The 20,350-nt window shown below is 36.1% G+C and overlaps 1 protein-coding gene across 1 annotated transcript in view; it reads left to right on the top strand.

Moving 5' to 3' along the window:
- Positions 1 to 20,350, top strand: part of ITFG1 (integrin alpha FG-GAP repeat containing 1) — a 343,424-nt gene that overhangs the window by 267,174 nt on the left and 55,900 nt on the right. Inside the window, exon 14 of the mRNA XM_060651941.3 lies at positions 11,082 to 11,160. Within this exon, the coding sequence (XP_060507924.1) occupies positions 11,082 to 11,160 (79 nt within the window). The remainder of the gene's footprint in view (positions 1 to 11,081; positions 11,161 to 20,350) is intronic.

Genomic DNA, 20,350 nt, shown 5'->3' with positions numbered 1-20,350 from the left:
CTTGCAAATTAAAATTTGCTTGCAAATTTAATAAAGGTTATTTAATGCTGAAATATCCATATTTTCTTATGTATACTACTTGCTTCCTTGCTTGTCAAGGGAATTCTACTCCCACACATATTCCTACAAGACCCTACACTTCACTTATATACCTATCTGATAGCCTTAAGTTTGCCCTTAAGAGGAAAAGGTCACACTATTTTGTAGTTACAGATGAAAATTGAGTATGCTCAAGTCATAATAGTATAGGCCATGTGAAAGCACTTACACAATAAATGCTTTCAGATCATGCCTTTTAAGAGCTAAATAATTTAAAGTAAATAAACATTTCATATTATATCACACAATTCAGAAAGCTTAATGATTCCCAACTTGAATCTCTCTGCCTTTCAAATCTGCGAAATTTCAATTCTATGAACTCTCATTTTACTGCTTTGCAAAATTTGTGTTGGTTAAGAAAGGTGCATTGCAACTATAAAAAAAAAAAAAAAAAAAAATTCCGCACCACTACAAGCAATTGAAAAGAATGAGAAGTGTCTCAGTGTTTTCTGTGTACCCAACTGAATCAATGGTTTTATTCTCTTGTATTGAATCAAATCCAATCATTAAACAAAAACTTAGGGTATGCTAAATACTCTCATAAGCTGATAATATTTATAAAGTATACAAAATGTAGTCCTAGTAGATAAGTGGGGTCCCCAAACAACCAGCATCAGCATCTCTGGAAAGTGTAAGAAATGCACATTCCCAAGGGCTCACCCAGACATGTGAAATAAGAACATCTGGGGATGCACTCAATCCATCTGTATTTTAACAGTCACTCCAGGTGTTCAGTGCTTTCTAAAGTTTGAAAGTCCAGTCCACAGCCCTGGACATTGGGGAAAGGGATTTACTATAGGCCATCTTTGTCTTACACAGCAATTATGTATACTTGGAAGTGGAATTTTATTCCAAAGATAAATTCTTGCAAAGAAATTATTCATGTAGTTTTAAAATCCTACAATAAAAAAAAAAAGAAGGTGAACTTGATAAATGTTTCTGGTTATAATCAAAATAATTTTGCTCACTTAATAGTTCAACATAATTGAAAAGGAGATTTCATTACCAAAATTAAAAAACAATAATGTGTACATATTGAATACTTACTGTGTGCCAGGCACTGTTCTAATTATTTTACACATATTTGCTCAGTCTTCACTATAATCCTATGAGAGAGGTACTGTGATTATCCTTAATTTAAGATGAGGGAACTGAAACAGGGAGGAGTTAAGTAACCTGCCGAAGATCACACAGAAAATAAATTAAAGAGGAGAAATTTGAATCCATATTGTCTGACTCTAAAAACTACATTGTTATTCTCAGGATTTGAAAAGCTAATACCTAAAATACTCTCAATATATGAAATATATGGAATAACTCACAGGCCTAAAATTATTGTATTAATCAGCTCTAACTACCATTACAAAATACAATAGAAATTTATGTTCTCACAGTTATGGAACCTGGAAGTCTAAGATCAGGGTACCAGTATGGTCACGTTTTGATGGAGGCTCTCTTCCTGGCTTGCCAAGGGTCACCTTCTTGCTTTGTGTTCATATGGCCTTTCTAGGTTTGAGCACATGGAGAGAGAGAGAGCAAGCTCTGTGGTGTCTCGAGGGTTCCACTCTCATAACCTCTCTAACCCTAATTACCTTCCAGATATCAGCACATTAGGAGTTGTGGCTTCAACATATAAATTTGGGGTGGAGACAAACATTCAGTCCATAACAGAACAAAAATCCATTTCAGAGGAGGTGTGAAGAAGAAATTAATGTGAAACTCACAGATGTGTTATCATCATTCCTGATTGACATTCCCATAGTTTGGGCTCCTGGCATATTACCTTTTCAGGTTTTACCTAAAGGAATTTAAGATGTGTGCATAAATACTTACATGAACTAGAGGAATTATTTCAGAAATTCTTAATAAAGATATGTAAAAGATACTAAAGATATAGCAATACTCCTAGCACTTCTACTGTATTAGAAGAGACACAGGGTAAAAATTATTCCAAGTATCTTGGCACTCAGTGTAAGCATGATCATTTTTTAGTATATTCTGTACTGAGTATTCATACAAATGCCAAGTGGCACTATCTTGGGGAAGAAAAAAAAACAACTCTGAAACATGTGTAATGCTATGACATATAGAGTAAGAGACCAAAAAGATTTATAGGCAGAGGTATCAGTCATATCATTTCAAATGGGGAAGGCAAAGCAGGATTTATTACTCATTATGTACACAGTGGTTTTAAAACTTCTTGGTCTAAGGACCCCAAAGAGTTTTCTTTGAGTTATGTCTATCACTACTACTCTATTTGAAATTAAAAACAAATAATTGCTGGGGGCGCCTGGGTGGCTCAGTCGGTTGGGCGGCCGACTTCGGCTCAGGTCATGATCTCGCAGTCTGTGAGTTCGAGCCCCGCGTCGGGCTCTGTGCTGACAGCTCGGAGCCTGGAGCCTGTTTCAGATTCTGTGTCTCCCTCTCTCTGACCCTCCCCCGTTCATGCTCTGTCTCTCTCTGTCTCAAAAATAAATAAACGTTAAAAAAAATTTTTTTTAAAAAACCAAAAACAAATAATTGCTAATATTTCTATTAATTCATTTAAAAATAACAATAAACCCATTGTATGTTAACATAACCTATATTTTATGAAAAAATTAACTATACCTTCCAAATTAAAAAATTAGTGGAGTGGCATTGCTTTACATTTTTTTTTAAATCTCTTTAATGTCTGGCATAATAGAAGACAGAAGATTCTTCTATCTCTTTTTGCATTCAGTTTTTTGTTGTTTTTGTTGAAATACATGAAAAAAATTTTACTTCTCACACATGTATAGTAGAAAATGGGGAAGTTTGATTTCCTGTTCAGATTAATACTATACTGAGGCTGAACAAGTGGCAGTTATTGACAGGTTGCTTGTAGTGAGGAATTTTAAACCATATCAATGAATTTTTCTTGCTCTGTTACGTTACCCACTGGTTATTTACAAGTCGGTTGAATAATTTTCCATACATTTGTGAATTTACATTTATTGAGGCTTGTTTTATGGTCTACTACTTGGTTCCCCCTGGAGAATGTTCTATGTGTGCTTGATAAGAATATGCATTCTGCTGGAGGTGAGTGCAGTGTTCTTTCCACATCTGCTACATCTAAATGATTTATAGTATTAAGTCATCTATTTCCTTGTTGATCTTCTGCCTCATTGTACTATACATTAATAAAACTGGTTTTTTGATAATTATAATAGTATCCAGCCATTATTGTTGAATTATTTATTTCTCCCATCAATTCTTTATGTATTTTGGAACTCTGTTGTTAGGTACATTTATAATTATGTCTCCTTTTGGGGTGCCTGGCTGGCTCAGTCGGTTGAGTATCCATCTTCGGCTCAGGTCATGATCTCATGGTCTGTGAGTTCGAGCCCCATGTCAGGCTCTGTGCTGACAGCTCAGAGCCTGGAGCCTGCTTCAGATTCTGTGTCTCCCTCTCTCTCTGCCCCTCCTGCTCATGCTCTGTCTCTCTCTCTGTCAAAAATAAATGAACATTTAAAAAATGTATAATTATATCTCCTTTTATCATTATAAAATGTCCTTTTTGTCTCTAGTAACAAATTTCCTCTTAAAGTGTATTTTGTCTTAAAGTGTTGTATGGCCACTCCAGCTCTAATTGGGTTACCATCTAGATGGGATTTTAAATCCCTTGTTTCTTATACTCTATTTTTTTAACTTATTTTCTTAGTAGTTTCTCTCAGAATTAGTTTCCATCTTAGAAACAATCTATTTAATTCATATTAATGCCAACTTAATTTCAATAGCATAAAAAAAACTTTGCTCCAGTATACCTCAGTTTACTCCCCCCTCTTTTGTTCTTTTGTTGTCATACAAATTACATCTTCATGCATTATGTGCCAACAACATGGTTTTTTAATTAATTACTTGCTAAGGGAAATAAGTCAGAGAAAGAGACATCATATGTTTTCACTCATATGTGGAATTTAAGAAACTTAACAGAAGACCATGGGGGGAAAGGAAGGGGAAAAAATAGTTTCAAAAGAGAGGGAGGCAACCATAAGAGACTCTTAAATACGGAGAACAAATTGAGGGTTAATGGGGACAGGGGAGAGGGGAAAATGGGTGATGGGCGTTGAGGATGGCACTTGTTGGGATGAGCACTGGGTGTTATATGTAAGTGATGAATCATGGGAATCTACTTCCAAAGCCAAGGGCACACTGTATCATACTGTGTGTTAGCTAACTTAACAATAAATTATATTTTTAAAAAAATAAAAATAAAGTAAAAAATAAAGACGTGGTTTTTATACTATATTTCCCCACATTCAAGCTAACTCAAATAAACCTTATTTGCCCCCCCTCCCAAAAAAAACCACAATGAACCACAATGACATACCTCCTCACACCTGTTAGAATGGCTAAAATTAACAACTCAGGCAACAACAGATGTTGGCAAGGATGCGGACAAAGAGGATCTCCTTTGCACTGCTGGTGGGAATGCAAACTGGTGCAGTCATTCTGGAAGACATGGATGTTCCTGAAAAAATTAAAAATAGAACTACCCTATGACCCAGCAGTTGCACTACTAGGTATACAGGAGTGCTGATTCGAAGGGATTCATGCACGTCAATGTTTATAGCAGCAGTATCAACAATGGCCAAAGTATGGAAAGAGCCCAAATGTCCATCGACAGATGAATGGATAAAGAAGGTGTGTGTGTGTATACACACACACACACACACACACACACACACACACACACATAATGGAATATTACGTGACGATAAAAAAAATGAAATCTTGCTATTTGCAACAATGTGGAGGGAACTAGAGTGTATTACGCTAAGCGAAATAAGTCAGAGAAAGACAAATACATGATTTCACTCATCTGTGGAATTTAAGAAACAAAACAGATGAACATAGTGAAGGAAAGCAAAAGTAATAAAAATTAAAAAAAAAAAAAACAGAGAAGGAGACAAACCATAAGAGACTCATAAATACAGAGAACAAACTGAGGGTTGATGGTGGGGTGTTGGGTAGGAGGATGGGCTAACATGGGCGATGAGCATTACAAAGGGCACTTGTTGGGTTGAGCACTGGGTGTTATATGTAAGTGATGAATCACTAAAGTCTATTCCTGAAATAATTATTACACTATATGTTAAGAAACTTGGATTTAAATTTTTTTTAAATAAACTTTTAACGTTTATTTTTATTTTTGAGACAGAGAGAGACTGAGCATGAATGGGGGAGGGTCAGAGAGAGAGGGAGACACAGAATCTGAAACAGGCTCCAGGCTCTGAGCAGTCAGCACACAGCCCGACACGGGGCTCGAACTCACGGACCGCAAGATCATGACCTGAGCCGAAGTCGGACACTTAGCCGACTGAGCCACCCAGGCGCCCCTAAATTTTAAAAAATAATAAAAAAATAAAAATAAAATCTCTGCCTAGTAAGTCAAACATCTAGGCTGCCTTGGGGGCAATTTCTACTGACTGCTTTTCTTCCCTCTATGTATGAACCAAACTCTCCTATTTGTGTCATAATTTTCTGTTAAAAACCAGACATTTTATATAATGGAGATCTCTCCCCTGGGTTTGTTGTTTTTGGTGTTTGTTGTTGTTGCTCCTGTTTTTTCAGTGATTTTCCTGGGCTAATACTTTAAAGTCTCTATTGTGTGTAGCCACTGAAGTCCCTAGTCAGCCTAAGAGTCAGATATAATTGGATAGACATTTCCTTAAATGAGATATTAGATGAGAGATTAGGGCCTTTGTGGTCTTTTGTCTGGAAACAGTGTTACACGTGTGTGGCCTGCTAGTCTCCAGAAATATGTCCGAGCTTTTCAAAGCCCGTCTTTGAACATCTTGTTCACATTTTGCTTTTTAAGATTTGGTCAACCTCTCATTAGCCCAAACTGATATCAAATAAGCAATTGCTAATGATCGTTTTTAATAAATGTTCCAGTGTGATAGGGCTATCCACCCAGAGCAAGTTCTCAGTCTTTCCAAATAAAGATAGTTAGAATAGAGCTTTGGTGAAAACTGCCAGACACAGCAAATAGTGACATTTCTCTGTGGATGAGGCTTTGGGAGCTCCCAACCTGTTCTGCCCCTCTATTAGCTGCTATGCTTTCATTTTCACGCTAATGTAGTTGCAGAGCTGCTGATTTCAAAGCCTACTTCAGAGCTAGGGAAAGGGTTATAGGAATAGGACAAATTAAAATGCAGCAAAGTGCACTATTCTTAACAATATTCAGTTCTTTTCTTGAAGTTCTTTTCTTTTCAGATGCTTGCAAAACTTTGATTTCCAGAGTCCTGAAAGGATTTGACAATTTTTTTTTACCAGTGTTCTCATTGCTTTTATGAAGGAGATTTTTGAGGTCCTTACTATACCATTCTAGAAGTGATTCTCCTCTATTATTTTAAAATCCATTGGTCTGTCTTGTACTTTGAATCCATGAATGATTTAATAACATCATGCATTGGTCATTTGGAAAATACTGGTTTACCAAGTTATGCAGATCTTCCCAATATTAACATATTTCATTATATAATATTTTAAAATCACACTTGTTAGGGGTGCCTGGGAGGCTAAGTCAGTTAAGTGTCCAACTCTTGATCTCAGCTCAAGTCTTGATCTCAGGGTCATGAGTTTAAGCCCAGCATTGAGCTTCACACTGGACCTGAAGCCTACTAAAAAATTTAATTAAATAAATAAATAAAATAAAATCACACTTGTTATATCACCACTGATCGCATCGGAAAAGTTGTTAAGTTTTTAATATTTCAGGCTCACAGTGGTGGATACAAGTCTTCTAAAATTCCAATTTTCAGGGCACCTAGGTGGCTCACTCAGTCCATTGAGTGTCCATCTCTTGATTTCAGCTCAGGTCATGATCCCGGGTTGTGGAATTGAGCCTCGCATCAGGCTCCATGCTAAGCATGGAAACTGCTTAAGATATTTCTCTCTCTCTCCCTCTCTCTCTCTCTCTCTTCCCCCCCTTCCCCCCCACCCCTGCCCCCTCCCTTACTTACGCTCGCTCTCTAAAATTTAAAAAATAAATAAAATTCCAATTTTCATTGAGAAGCTCAAATTGTATCATTAGCCACGAATACTGCCAGTCATTTTCCTACAAATGACAGACTTGCCTTGTCATTTTCAAGAAAATGTAGGCTAAATTGAAATACCTAATGAACAACCATAGTTTAGTGCCACTGCTGATTATTCACCCTTTTTACAGTGGGACCTTGGGACATCCCAGGGACCCAGGGACCTTCCACCATAGTCAGAACTATTGTATGGAGGAATTGAATCTGGATTTCAATATCAAAGTGACCGACCCATGGTGAGAAGTGAAATTCAGCTTTAAGACTCATAATAGTGACTTGCTGACCTTATTTTTTAAATGAATATAGAACAAGAGAGAAAAACATGCCTAAGTAAATCTGTAAAATAAGGTACTGTGGATAATAGTATGAAATTTTTCAAGTGTGAAGTACAAAAAATAGTCTAGAATACATTTGGGGAAGTTCACTGAAAACACTGCTTATATTCAAGATACCAGTATTCCAGCACATAGATGAGACCATGGGTAATGAAGTAAATTTGAGGTTGTAACACAGTGATAAATGTAGCCTCATAAATATTATTTCAAGCTTCAGTGGGATGAGACAAGAGTAAACTATGAAAGGGCATACCCTATTCCAAAGAAATAAACCTAGGAGAGATGAAATAATTCATATTAAGAAGTGTATACCACATTAGCAATGTTTGTTGCTAAGCATGTGAAGCAACATTCAGCTAGTAGGAGTGTAAACCTGTATTACCACTTTAGAAGAGAGAGAGAGAGAGAAAGAAAGAAAGGGAAAGAAAGAAAGAAATGGCACTACTTGTGATGAGCACCTGGTGTTGTATGGAAGCGTTGAATCACTATATTGTACACCTGAAACTAATATTACACTGTACATTAACTAACTGGAATTTAAATTAAAACTTAAAATAACAACAACAGTAATAATAATAATAATATTGCTACCTACCAACATAGGGGAAAAAACAGAAGGAAATATTGAATATCTATTCAAAGAGTGTTTAGAGCCCCAAATCCTCTCCTTGCCTCAGCTTTGTAGATGGCTTCCATGTCTATTCTCACCCCAGCAGAAGTTTGGGGTTTTATTCTCTGAGGAGGTTGTTCAACTGCAGCATGCCAGGCACATAGCGTAACCCAAACCTTACCCCTAACCTAACACTTAGCCCCTAACCCCTAAACCTAACTCTATGGAAAGGTCTCTGAACTGCAGGATGCCAGGCACATACCTTTACCCTGGCCCTAATCCTAACCCTAACCCTGGCCCTAACTCTAACCCTATATTTGAGAGGATAAAAAGTAGATGTGGTATCTATGTAATGGAATATTAGTCATAAAAAATAATGAAATCTTGCTATTTGCAATGACATGGATGGAACTAGAGGTTATTATGGTAAGCAAAATAAGTCAGAGAAAGACAAATACCATATGATTTCACTGATGTGGAATTTAAGAAACAAAGGAGAAAGGGTAGGGCGGGGGAGGGGGGGTGGGAGAAATGAGAAAGGCATACTAAGAATCAGACTTTTAATGATAGAGAACAAACTGGTTACCAGATGGGAAGTGGGTAGGGCAATGGGTGAAATAGGAGATGGGGATTAAGGAGTGCACTTGTTGTGATGAACAACAGGTGTTGTATGGAAGTGTTGGATAACTATATTGTACACCTGAAACTAATATCACACTGTATGTTAACTGGAATTTAAATAAAAACTTTTTTTAAAAAACTGGCACTACCTAGTACACTTGAAGATGCACTCATATCCTCTGACTTTACAATTCTGCTCTGGGTACATAACCCCTGATAAATGTTATTAGCACTTGTGCATCAGGTGACATACATAAGAATGCCATGTTTATCATGGCAAAAAAAAGGAAACAAGTGCCAATCAACAATAGAATGAAAAATATACCCTAATCATAGAATGGCATATTCCAAAGCAGTGAAAATGAACTATATAGCTACATGCTTAATCATGAATACGTCTCAAAATAATATATTTTAAAAAGCAAGTTTTAAAAAAACAGAAAGATACATACAGTATTGTTCTATTTACATAAAAATTTAAAACAAGCATAACCAAATATATTTTAACACATTTGCATAAATGATAAAACTATAAAGTAAAAAGGAATAATTGCATGAAGATAATTCCATAGAGTAACTTCTATAAAACTACCTGTAGTTGCTTTAAAATTGTGCATATCTAAAGAACAACGCTTTCTCTTGCCCATTTGCAAAAGAGTCTTAGTCTTTCTTTCATTGAAGTAATATATGTTGTACAAAGTGTACAAATATTTTTTTTTTTCCTCCAGAAAAGGACTTCACTGGGGCTCCTGGGTGGCTCAGTCAGTTGAGCACCCAACTTCAGCTCAGGTCATGATCTCATGGCTTGTGGGTTCAAGCCCCACCTCGGGCTCTGTGCTGACGGCTCAGAGCCCAGAGCCTGCTTCAGATTCTGTGTCTCCCTCTCTCTTTGCCCCTCCCCTGCTCACGCTCTCACTCTTTCTCTCTCAAAAATAAATACATATTAAAAAAATATTTTAAGAAAAAAAAGGACTTCATTGATAAGTTTGTTGTTAGTAGTTGTATTACTCATGAATCTTTTACTCAGTTATATCTTATGAATAATTCCATTCTTAGAGCAACCTGTTTTCTCATGACCATTGAAAGTCCATAGACTTCTAACACTCTTAAAATATCAATCAGGTAATTGTCATATCAGTTAAATCCATTATTTCTGGCCTGTCATCCTGGAGGAAAATCTTTTCTAGCACATCATTAGACCATCTACATATCTTAGTTAACTTTTCTCTACTTTAGTGGGAAGAACAGTAGAATTTTGAATTCTGTGAAGTGTTCAAAGAATTTCTTAATCATTTTGTCATCTCCTCTTAGGATACCCATTAAAGACATTGGTTTCTTTGTACTCTATTTAATTAGTGTTGATATATAAAGAGAATAAATCATTGTATCAATGTTCCAGAAGTAAGGAACAATAAATACACAAATTGGAGCCAAACATCGTGACTGTAACTAGGCTCTGCCAGTTGTGTTTTCCTAAACTGGAAAATAATGTATTCTCTTAAGTCTAGCATAAGAGAAGAAATGTGGTGGAACTATTCATTAATATTTTCCAATCTATTATAATTATTATGGATGGATTTTATTCATTTTGATATTTATTTTGGGAAAATGTAAACTATGTCCAATCCATCCCAGAACGGAAAAGGAATTCTATACTCAACAGAAATGTCATAATAAGACTCTCGTAACTCTATTCTAGGTGGAACCAAAAGTAGTAAATTTTGCTTAAAATATTCACATTAATATAATAAAGAATAATATTAGATGTTAGAAATATACAATAAAATAACTATAAATGCAACTATGAAATCATTTAAAGTGTTGAGAATTTTCTACTAACAGAGGTTTTCTTTTTTTTATTTAAAAAAAAAATTTTTTTAATGTTTATTTATTTTTGAGACAGAGAGAGACAAAGCATGAATGGGGGAGGGTCAGGTAGAGGGAGACACAGAATCTGAAACAGGCTCCAGTCTCTGAGCTGTCAGCACAGAGCCCGACGCGGGGCTCGAACTCATTGACCCTGAGATCATGACCTGAGCCAAAGTCGGCCGCTTAACCGACTGAGCCACCCAGGCGACCCACAGAGGTTTTCTTTTGAATACTTAACAGGTTGTCTACTTAAGGAAATGTTCTCTAACTGCTATATATGTATGTATGTGTGTGTATATATACACACACATACATACATATATACATACATATATATGTATATATATAATATACATAATATATAACATATATTCTATATAATAATTATTGTAAAACTGTTTTAATTTATTTGTAAGAGATTTGTCTGAAACTTCAAATGACTTACTTTTGTAGGCTTAACTATTTATTCCTTTTTTATTGCAGCCCTTTGGAGTAAATCAGCCTGGACCTTATATCATGTATACAACTGTAGATGCAAATGGATATCTGAAAAATGGTTCAGGTAAGACTTGATACAATATCCATAATACACAAAAACACCTTCAATCAATATATTGGCAAGGTAAGCTGGATGACAAAAATTATCATCATGTTTTCACACCAGAAACTGTGCCCATCAGATTACAAAAAGATCCTTATGATAAATATACTAACGTTCATTCCTCATATATCCCGATTATGAGCCATATTGGAGCCAAATCATTATCCTCACTTTTCAGTTGAAGTAACAGAGAAATTGGGAGACATTACCTGAGTTATTTTGACCAAGATGTGAAGTGGTAACTTAGTTATTAACAAAGCTATTCTTAGAAGAAGTAAAAATTAGGAATCCAGTCTACAACCTAGACTAATTCTAGTTTTCTCATATGTGAAATAGAAGCTACAATGTTATATATAGGTTTTTTAATATGTGATTATAAATAAAAACTTCTAGTTGTATGCAATCAAAACAAAAAAGAAATAAGACTAAGCAAAGGATGTCCGTTTTTGACAGATGGCTAGCTGACTGAGAGGAGGTCCAAATCATAGTAAATACAACTGTTCTAATTTCAATTCCCTAAATAAGAAAAGGAACCCTAACATATTAATGGGCTTCTTTGAGATTCCTAGAGTCCTAACCATGAAGAAGTATAAAAAGAGTTGCTGTTACTCGTCCATTTTTATGCACCAAAAAAAGGAAGAATCCGTATATGACCATTCTCTTTTTATATAATGGCTTAACAATAAATGAAATATAAAAGAATGAGTTTCCTTTTTAGCTAATTATACACACTTAAGACTCTCAATTATAATACTGCTTCAGCATAGAAACATTCCATAAAACAAAAGCTGTTTAATAAAATTCACGGAGAAATTGACAAACATGACTAAAAACAAATACTTTAATAAGTACATCATTGTTAGTCAAGAAGATTTGAATAAGGATATAGACAATTTGAACAAATTACTTATCTATGTTTTAGTTCAGATACATATCAAACTGTACAAAAAAGTTCCTGGGACCAGTTGGTTTTATCTTTTATCAGTTAATTCTGTTTGAGTTTTAACATGTAGATAATTTAATTGCTAGGTAAGCTGTTCCAGAGCACATGAAAAAAAGATGTACTTATTTCATTTAATGAAGTAAGTATAACTTAGGCAATCAGTCTTTCGCTAACCCTCCTTCAAAAACTGGAAATAAACTCCCTTCCCACCAAATGTCAGTAGAACTTGATGGTGTACCTCTCTTATAACACCTACCACACTCTACCTTGTGTCAATAGTTCTATATCTGTCTTATCTCCCATTAGACTATAGACTCATTAAAGACTGGTTCTATACCTAATTTTGTCTTTATGTGCTTTGCCCTTTCTAGGACACCCAAATATTGGTTGAAATGCTAACATAAAACCAGTTCAAGGATTTATATTTCTTTAAAATAAGATTTGAGACAGAAAACTTGAACAGAAAGCTTAACCAAAATAGATTATAGTGACAGTTCATAACTGGTTGCAAAAACAATTTCTTCATCTAACATAAAGTAGTATAAACTATTGAAAAAACTGAATTAAAATTAATAGATCTGTGTTTATTATTATAAAGCCTCTACTTTATGCTGGCCACTATTGCAAACTCACTCTATGGTATCTCATTGAATTTCACAGCACCCTTGCATGGCAGCCCTCAGTCTACACCTGAGGATGCTGAGGCTCCGGGAGCTCAAGTAATTTAGCTGTTTCAGTCAGCTCTTAACTAGTAGAGCTGGACTTAAACTCAGCACTAACTACAAAACCTACACATTCTTTTATTTTTCTTTCTTATAATGTATTTATAAAGTCAAGTGAATTAACATTCAGTGTAGTATTGGTTTCAGGAGTAGAACCCAGTGATTCATCACTTACATATAACACCCAGTGCTCATCCCAACAAGTGCCCTCCTTAATGCCCATCAATCCTTCCACCCACCTCCTCTCCAGGAACCCTCAGTTTGTTCTCTGTATTTTACAGTCTCTTATGGTTTGGCTCCCTCTCTGTTGTTAACATATTTTTCCTTCCCTTCCCCTATGTTCATCTGTTGTGTTTCTCAGATTCCACATATGAGTGAAATTGTACATTTGTCTTTCCCTGCCTGACTTACTTCTCTTAGCATAATACACTCCAGTTCTATCCATGTGGTTGCAAATGGAAAGATTGCATTCTTTTTGCTTGCTGAGTAGTATTCCATTATACACACACACACACACACACACACACACACACATACCATATCTTCTCTATCCATTCATCAGTCGATGGGACATTTGGGCTTTTTTCATAATTAGTCTATTGTTGGTACTGCTGCCATAAACATTGGGATGCATGTATCCCTTCAAATCAGCATTTTTGTATGCTTTGGATAAATACCTAGTAGTACAGTTGCTGGATCATAGGGTAGTACTATTTTTAATTTTTTGAGGAACCTCCATAGTGTTTTCCAGAATGGCTGCACCAGTTTGCATTCCCCCCAGTAGTGCAGAAGGGTTCCCCTTTCTCTCAATCCTTACCAACATCTGTTGTTTCCTGAGTTGTTAATTTTAGCCATTCTGACAGGTGTGAGGTGGTTTCTCAGTGTGGTTTTGATTTGTATTTCCCTGTTGATGAGTGATATTGAACTGGAAGTCCTAGCCTCGGCAATCAGACAACAAAAAGAAATAAAAGGCATCCAAATTGGGAAAAAAGAAGTCAAACTATCACTCCTTGCAGATGACATGATACTCTACATGGAAAACCTGAAAGACTCCACCAAAAAACTGCTAGAACTGATACATGAATTCAGCAAAGTCACAGGCTATAAAATCAATGTACAGAAATCGGTTGCATTTCTATACATCAATAATGAAGCAGCAGAAACAGAAAGTAAGGAATCGATCCCGTTTACAATTGCACCAAAAAACATAAATGACCTAGGAATAAACCTATCCAAAGAGGTAAAAGATGTGTATGCTGAAAACTATAGAAAGCTTATGAAAGAAACTGAAGAACACACGAAGAAATGGAAAAACATTCCATGCTCATGGATTGAAAGAACAAATATTGTTAAAATGTCAATACTACCCAAAGCAATCTACATATTCAATACAATCTCTATCAAAATAACACCAGCATTCTTCACAGACTAGAACAAACAATCCTAAAATCTGTTTGAAACCAGAAAAGACCCTGACTAGACAAAGCAATCCTGAAAAAGAAAACCAAAGCTGGAAGCATCACAATTCTGGACTTTAAGCTGTAATTACAAAGCTGTAATCATAAAGACAGTATGGTACTGGCACAAAAACAGACACATAGATCAATGGAACAGAATAGAGAACCCAGTAATGGACATATATAGATGGCCAACTAATCTTCAACAAAGCAGGAAAGAGTATCCAGTAGAAAAAAGACAGTCTCTTCAGCAAATTGTGTTGGGAAAACTGGACAGTGACATGCAGAAGAATGAACTTGGACCGCTTTCTTACACCATGCACAAAAATAAACTCAAAATGGATGAAAGACCTAAATGTAAGACAGGAAACCACCAAAATCCTAGAGGAGAAAACAGGCAGCAACCTTTTTGACCTTGGCTGCAGCAGTTTCTTACCTGACATGTCTCCAGAGGCAAGGGAAATAAAAGCAAAAATGAACTATTGGGACTTCATCAAGATAAAAACTTCTGCACAGCAAAGGAAACAATCAACAAAGCTAAAAGGCAACTGACAGAATGAGAGAAGGTATTTAGAAATGACATATCAGATAAAGGGTTAGTATCCAAAATCTATAAGGAACTTCTCAAACTCAACACCTCAAAAACAAGTAATCCAATGAAGAAATGGCCAGCAGACATGAAATGACACTTTTCCAAAGAAGACATCCAGATGACTACCAGACATGAAAAGATGCTACAAAACCTGTACATTCTTAATACTACTACAATATTTTTAAGTGTCATCTTGTAAAAAGCTTAGGGTATCCTAAAAAGAGGAAATTATCCCTAATAATCTTTGTTTCATTTCTATTTTAACCATGGTAACTGTGTAAAGTGAAAATGACTAAATTTAATAAACATAAACTGTTGTTTTATGATGTTTTGGTTTTGGTTTAGGCTTAAGACTTTGTACTTAATGATTTGTGTTTTGTAGTGATTTCAGAAACAGCATTTAAATAATGGGTACATCCTTTGACTTTCTAGGAGGTTGCTGATCCTACTTTATTTAGTAGTTAAGTGACAGGAGGAGTCAATTTACCAGTGATGCTTTTTTGTTTGTTTTGTGTTTTGATCAGGATAAATTGAATTTTATTGTGCTTTCCAAGTCTTGGTTTTATTTTAAAGAACATTCTGAAAGGCTCTTTATATAGGAGCTCCCAGCAGCATTAAAGTGAATGTAAAATAGTAAAGTTAATGCTAGTTCATATCAGTGAGCAAGTATTGCTTCAGCTTTGATCTTCCCACAATTTATATATATATATATATATATATATATATATATATATATATATATATATATATATGATTTATTGTCAAGTTACCTAACATACAGTGTATACAGTATGTTCTTGATTTTAGGCGTAGATTCCTATGATTGATCACTTACATACAACACCCAGTGCTCATCCCAACAAGTGCCCTCCTCAATACCTATCACCCGTTTTCACCCTGCCCCTCTACCCCCCACCATCAACCCTCACGTTGTTCTCTGTATCTAAGAGTCCCTTATGGTTTGCCTCCCTCTCTGTTTGAAGCTATTTTTCTCCTTCCCCTCTCCTATGGTCTTCTGTTAAGTTTCTACAATTCCACATATGAGTGAAAACATATATCTGTCTTTTTCTGACTTATTTCACTTAGCATAATACCTCCATTTCCATCCATGTTGTTGCAAATGTCAGGATTTCATTCTTTCTCATTGCCAAGAGTATTCCATTGTGTATATAAGCCACATCTTCTTTATCCATTCATCAGTTGATGGACATTTAGGCTCTTTCCATAATTTTGCTATTGTTGAGAGCACTGCTATAAACATTGGGGTACATGTACCCCTATGCATCAGCACTCCTGTATCCCTTGGATATTCTATTTTTAATTTTTTGAGGACCCTCTGTACTGCTTTCCAGACTGGCTGCACTAGTTTGCATTCCCACCAGTTCCCGTTTCTCCACATCCTTGCCAGCATCTGTTGTTGCCTGAGTTGTTAATTTTAGCCATGAGGTCGTATCTCAATGTGGTTTTGATTTGTATTTCCCTGATGATGAGTGATGTTGAGCATCTTTTCATGTGTCTGTTGGCCATCTGGATGTCTTCTTTAGAAAAGTGTCTATTCATGTCTTCTGCCCATTTCTACACTGGTTATTTGTTTTTCGGGTGTTGAGTTTGGGTAAGTTCTTTATAGATTTTGGACATGAGCCCTTTATCCAATATGTCATTTGCAAATATCTTCTCCCATTCCATTGGTTGCCTTTTCCTTTGCTGTGCAGAAGCTTTTTATCTTGATGAGGTTACAGTAGTTCATTTTTGCTTTTATTTCCCTTGCCTTCAGAGATGTGTCAAATTGACCAGTGATTCTAACAAACTGCTTGATGTTGTTTCTAAGGGACATTGTTACTATCTTTTATGTCCTTAGGACTTGAGGATACTCTTCAGTAATAATAATAGCCAACAGTGATTAGTACTTACTCTGACCAGGCATTGTACAAAGCATTGTACATGGATGTTCTGATTTGTAATACTGGGCATAAAATTTCCTTTCAGCTATATATAGTGCATAAAGCTTTTAAAATGTAAATACATAAGAATTAAAAAAGCACTCTAGTGGGGCGCCTGGGTGGCTCAGTTGGTTAAGCATCCGACTTGGGCTCAGGTCATGATCTCCTGGTTCGTGAGTTCGAGCCCTGCATCAGGCTCTGTGCTGACAGCTCGGAGCCTGGAGCCTGCTTCAGATTCTGTGTCTCCCTCTCTCTCTGCCCTTCGCCTGCTCATGCTCTGTCTCTTTCTCAAAAATAAATAAACATTTTTTTAAAAATTTTAAAAAGCACTCTAGTATCATAATAGTACATATATTGGTACATAAGGAAGAGGAGAAAAATTCTCAGTAAAACAAGGAAATGTTATGATTCTGGTATTCTGCTTTTGCATTTCTTTTTTCCTTGATTTAATGAACATAGATTTCCATTTTCCTAATACATTCTGAAGAAGATAATAGATGTACCTTAAAATTTCTAATATTTCTAACATTCTTCATTTAAGACAAAGAAATTACACTTTCAACAGTTAAGACTATAGTAAATTCAGGTATTTTAACCAAAGAATTAAAATAATTAAATTAAAATGTATGACCAGATTGTTTTATTAAATGTGTTTTTACTATATTAATTTTGGTATCCTTGAACTTTTTCCATGTAAGCAAAAATACTTTTGAAAGTTTTTCAATAATTCATAGAACAGGCATTCTATGTAAAAAACCAAAAAGAATGGTTTAGTTACATTCGTAGGTTAGAAAACCCAATATTCATAGGCTAAACACTAGGAACCAAATAGTACACTCTGCCAAATATTACGTGACTATTGTTATTCCTTTATATTAAAGTAGGTAGTAAGAAGTACTTATTCTTTAATCTGTAAATATTTTATAATTTATTTTAGTGATATATGAATAATTTAGTAGATGAGATGGAATGGGTGTTTGTTATTAAGAGTTAAATTATCTTGGGATGCCTGGGTGGCTCAGTCAGTTGAGTGTCCGACTTTGGCTCAGGTCATGATCTCACAGTTTGTGAGTTCAAGCCCTGCATCGGGCTCTGTGCTGACAGCTCAGGGCCTGGAGACTGCTTCAGATTCTGTGTCTCCCTCTCTCTACCCCTCTTCTGCTCGCACTCTGTCTGTCTCTCAAAAATAAACATTTAAAAAAAATTTTTTAAAGAGTTAAATTATCTTTCTCACCTAGGAAGATATCATTTAATACACTCAAGTAGTTTAAGAAAGGAGACACTAGTGTTCTAAAGACTTCTTAAAATGGAAAACAGAAAAAAATTATTCCATAACATTGGCCAACTCAGGCTTAGTTCTCAGATTCAAAAACTAAATGTTAAGAACAAAAATATACAGATTCAAACCTTGTAATCAATTTTTTAAATCTCTGCTATGTTTCACAAGCTAATTGATATTCTTTAAGGTTCTCCTAGCATTAATTCTTCTCACACTCTACCCTGTGAGTGGATAGTTATTTCAAAGGCTGCTATGCAGTTTGTAACTATTAAATGAAATATAATAGGAAAGCACTTAGAATCAGTTATTACCTCAGACAGAAATCTTAAATCTGTGGCAGTGCTCAACAACAAAAACAAACACAATTCAAAAATGGACAAAACTTGGGTAGATAACTCTCCATAAAAGATATACCAATGATTAATAATACTTGAAAAGATGTTCAATAAAACTGATCATTGGAGAAATACAAATCAAAACCATAATGAGATTCTACCTCACACTTATTAGGATGACTACTAACGAAACAAAAAAGCAGAAAGTAACAAGCATTGGTAAGGATGCAGAGAAATAGAACCCTGTGCTATAGGCATATGCTATAGGCAGAAATTTATATTCCCCCAAAATTCCTGTGGAAATCCTAATATCCAGGGTATTAGAAGATGGGGCCTTTGGAAAGTGATTAATGCCCTTATAAAAGAAGCCCTGGAGAATTGCCTCCCCCTTCCCATCATGTGAGGACACAGCAAGAAGGCTCTGACTATGAACCAGGAAGCAGACTCTCACCAGAATACAATCATGCTAGTTTCTTGATCTCTGACTTCCCAGCCTCCAGAACAGTGCAAAATATATTACTGTTGTTTATAAGCTACCTAGCCTATGGCATTTTTTTTTATAATGGTCTGAACAGACAGACATGACAATAATGTAAATGGTGCAGCCGCTATGTAAAACAGAATGACAGTTCTCACAAAATTAAACAGAATTTACTATATGATCCAGCAGTCTCACTCTGGGTATATACCCAAAAGAATTTTAAACAAGGTCTCCAAAATATATTTGTAAACCCATGTTCATAGCAGCTTGATTCACAATTGCCAAAAGGTGAAAGCAACCCAAGTGTAGATTAACAGATGAATGGATAGAGAACTTGTAGGGAAAATGGCAGAATAGGATGATCCTGGGCTCAACTTGTCCCAAGGATACAAGTAGATAATCCTCACATCAATGTAAATAATCCAGAAGATAACCCAAAGACTGGCAGAACAGACTCTCCACAGTTAAATGTACAGAAGAGGTCACATCCAAGAGGGTAGGAAGGACAGAGATGTGGTCTGGAGCTAAATGGACCTGCAGGACTGGCTTTAGGAAGGAGGGACCCAGCAGCTCAGAGAAGGGAAAGAAACATTCACTCACACCAAGCACCCCAGGCACAGAAGACTAATCCTCATAACGTGGCTTTGAAAAACAGAGGGACATAATTTCACAAACTCTTGCAGTCATTGGGGCTTCACATCTGGCAGTTTAAAAATCAGCAGATTCGGGGACCTATAACTTTCATCAAATTCTAACTATTTGTTGAACATAACTATCTGTTGTGTTTAAAGTGGTTAATAATAGGAGAGTTTAAGAGACAGTGCATTTGAGCCACCTGGGTGGCTCAGTCGGTTAAACATCTGATTCCTGATTTTGGTTCAGGTTGTGCTGTCACAGTCATGAGATCAAGCCCCATGTCAAGCCCTGTCTGGCTCTGTGCTGAGTGTGGAGCCTGCTTGGGATGTTCTCTCTCTCTCTGCCTCTGCCTCTCCCTCACTTGCACTGTCTCTCTCTCTCTCTCTCAAAAAAAAAATAAATAAATAACAACAAAAACAAAAAACACAGCACATTGAGCTCTAGAAGAGCCAGCAGGGCAGTGGGAAATTGAGTCCCCCACCCTTGAGGAGAGAGCACAAACAGCCCAAGGGGATACAGCATAGAAGCAAGTTTCAAAATGCATTGGGTATATGGGAGAAAGATTTGTTACTAATCTCAGAGTATAACCTGGAGGGTCAGGAATCATTGGGAGACTTCTCCAGGAACAGTGAAGCTGGTGTACACCATTTCCCTCAATTTCCCCTAGATACACAGATACCCACGCAAAACAGGAAAGCACCAACATACCCCACCTAGCTTGCTAACAGTGTGCCCCACCCCCGCGTTCTCCTGTGAACCCACCCCA

The sequence above is a fragment of the Panthera onca genome, chromosome E2, assembly GCF_046562875.1.
Source record: "Panthera onca isolate mPanOnc1 chromosome E2, mPanOnc1 haplotype 2, whole genome shotgun sequence".
In the NCBI taxonomy this organism is placed as follows: domain Eukaryota; kingdom Metazoa; phylum Chordata; class Mammalia; order Carnivora; family Felidae; genus Panthera; species Panthera onca.
Note: the sequence above shows the minus strand (reverse complement) of the source record. Positions and strands in the feature narration are given on the sequence as shown.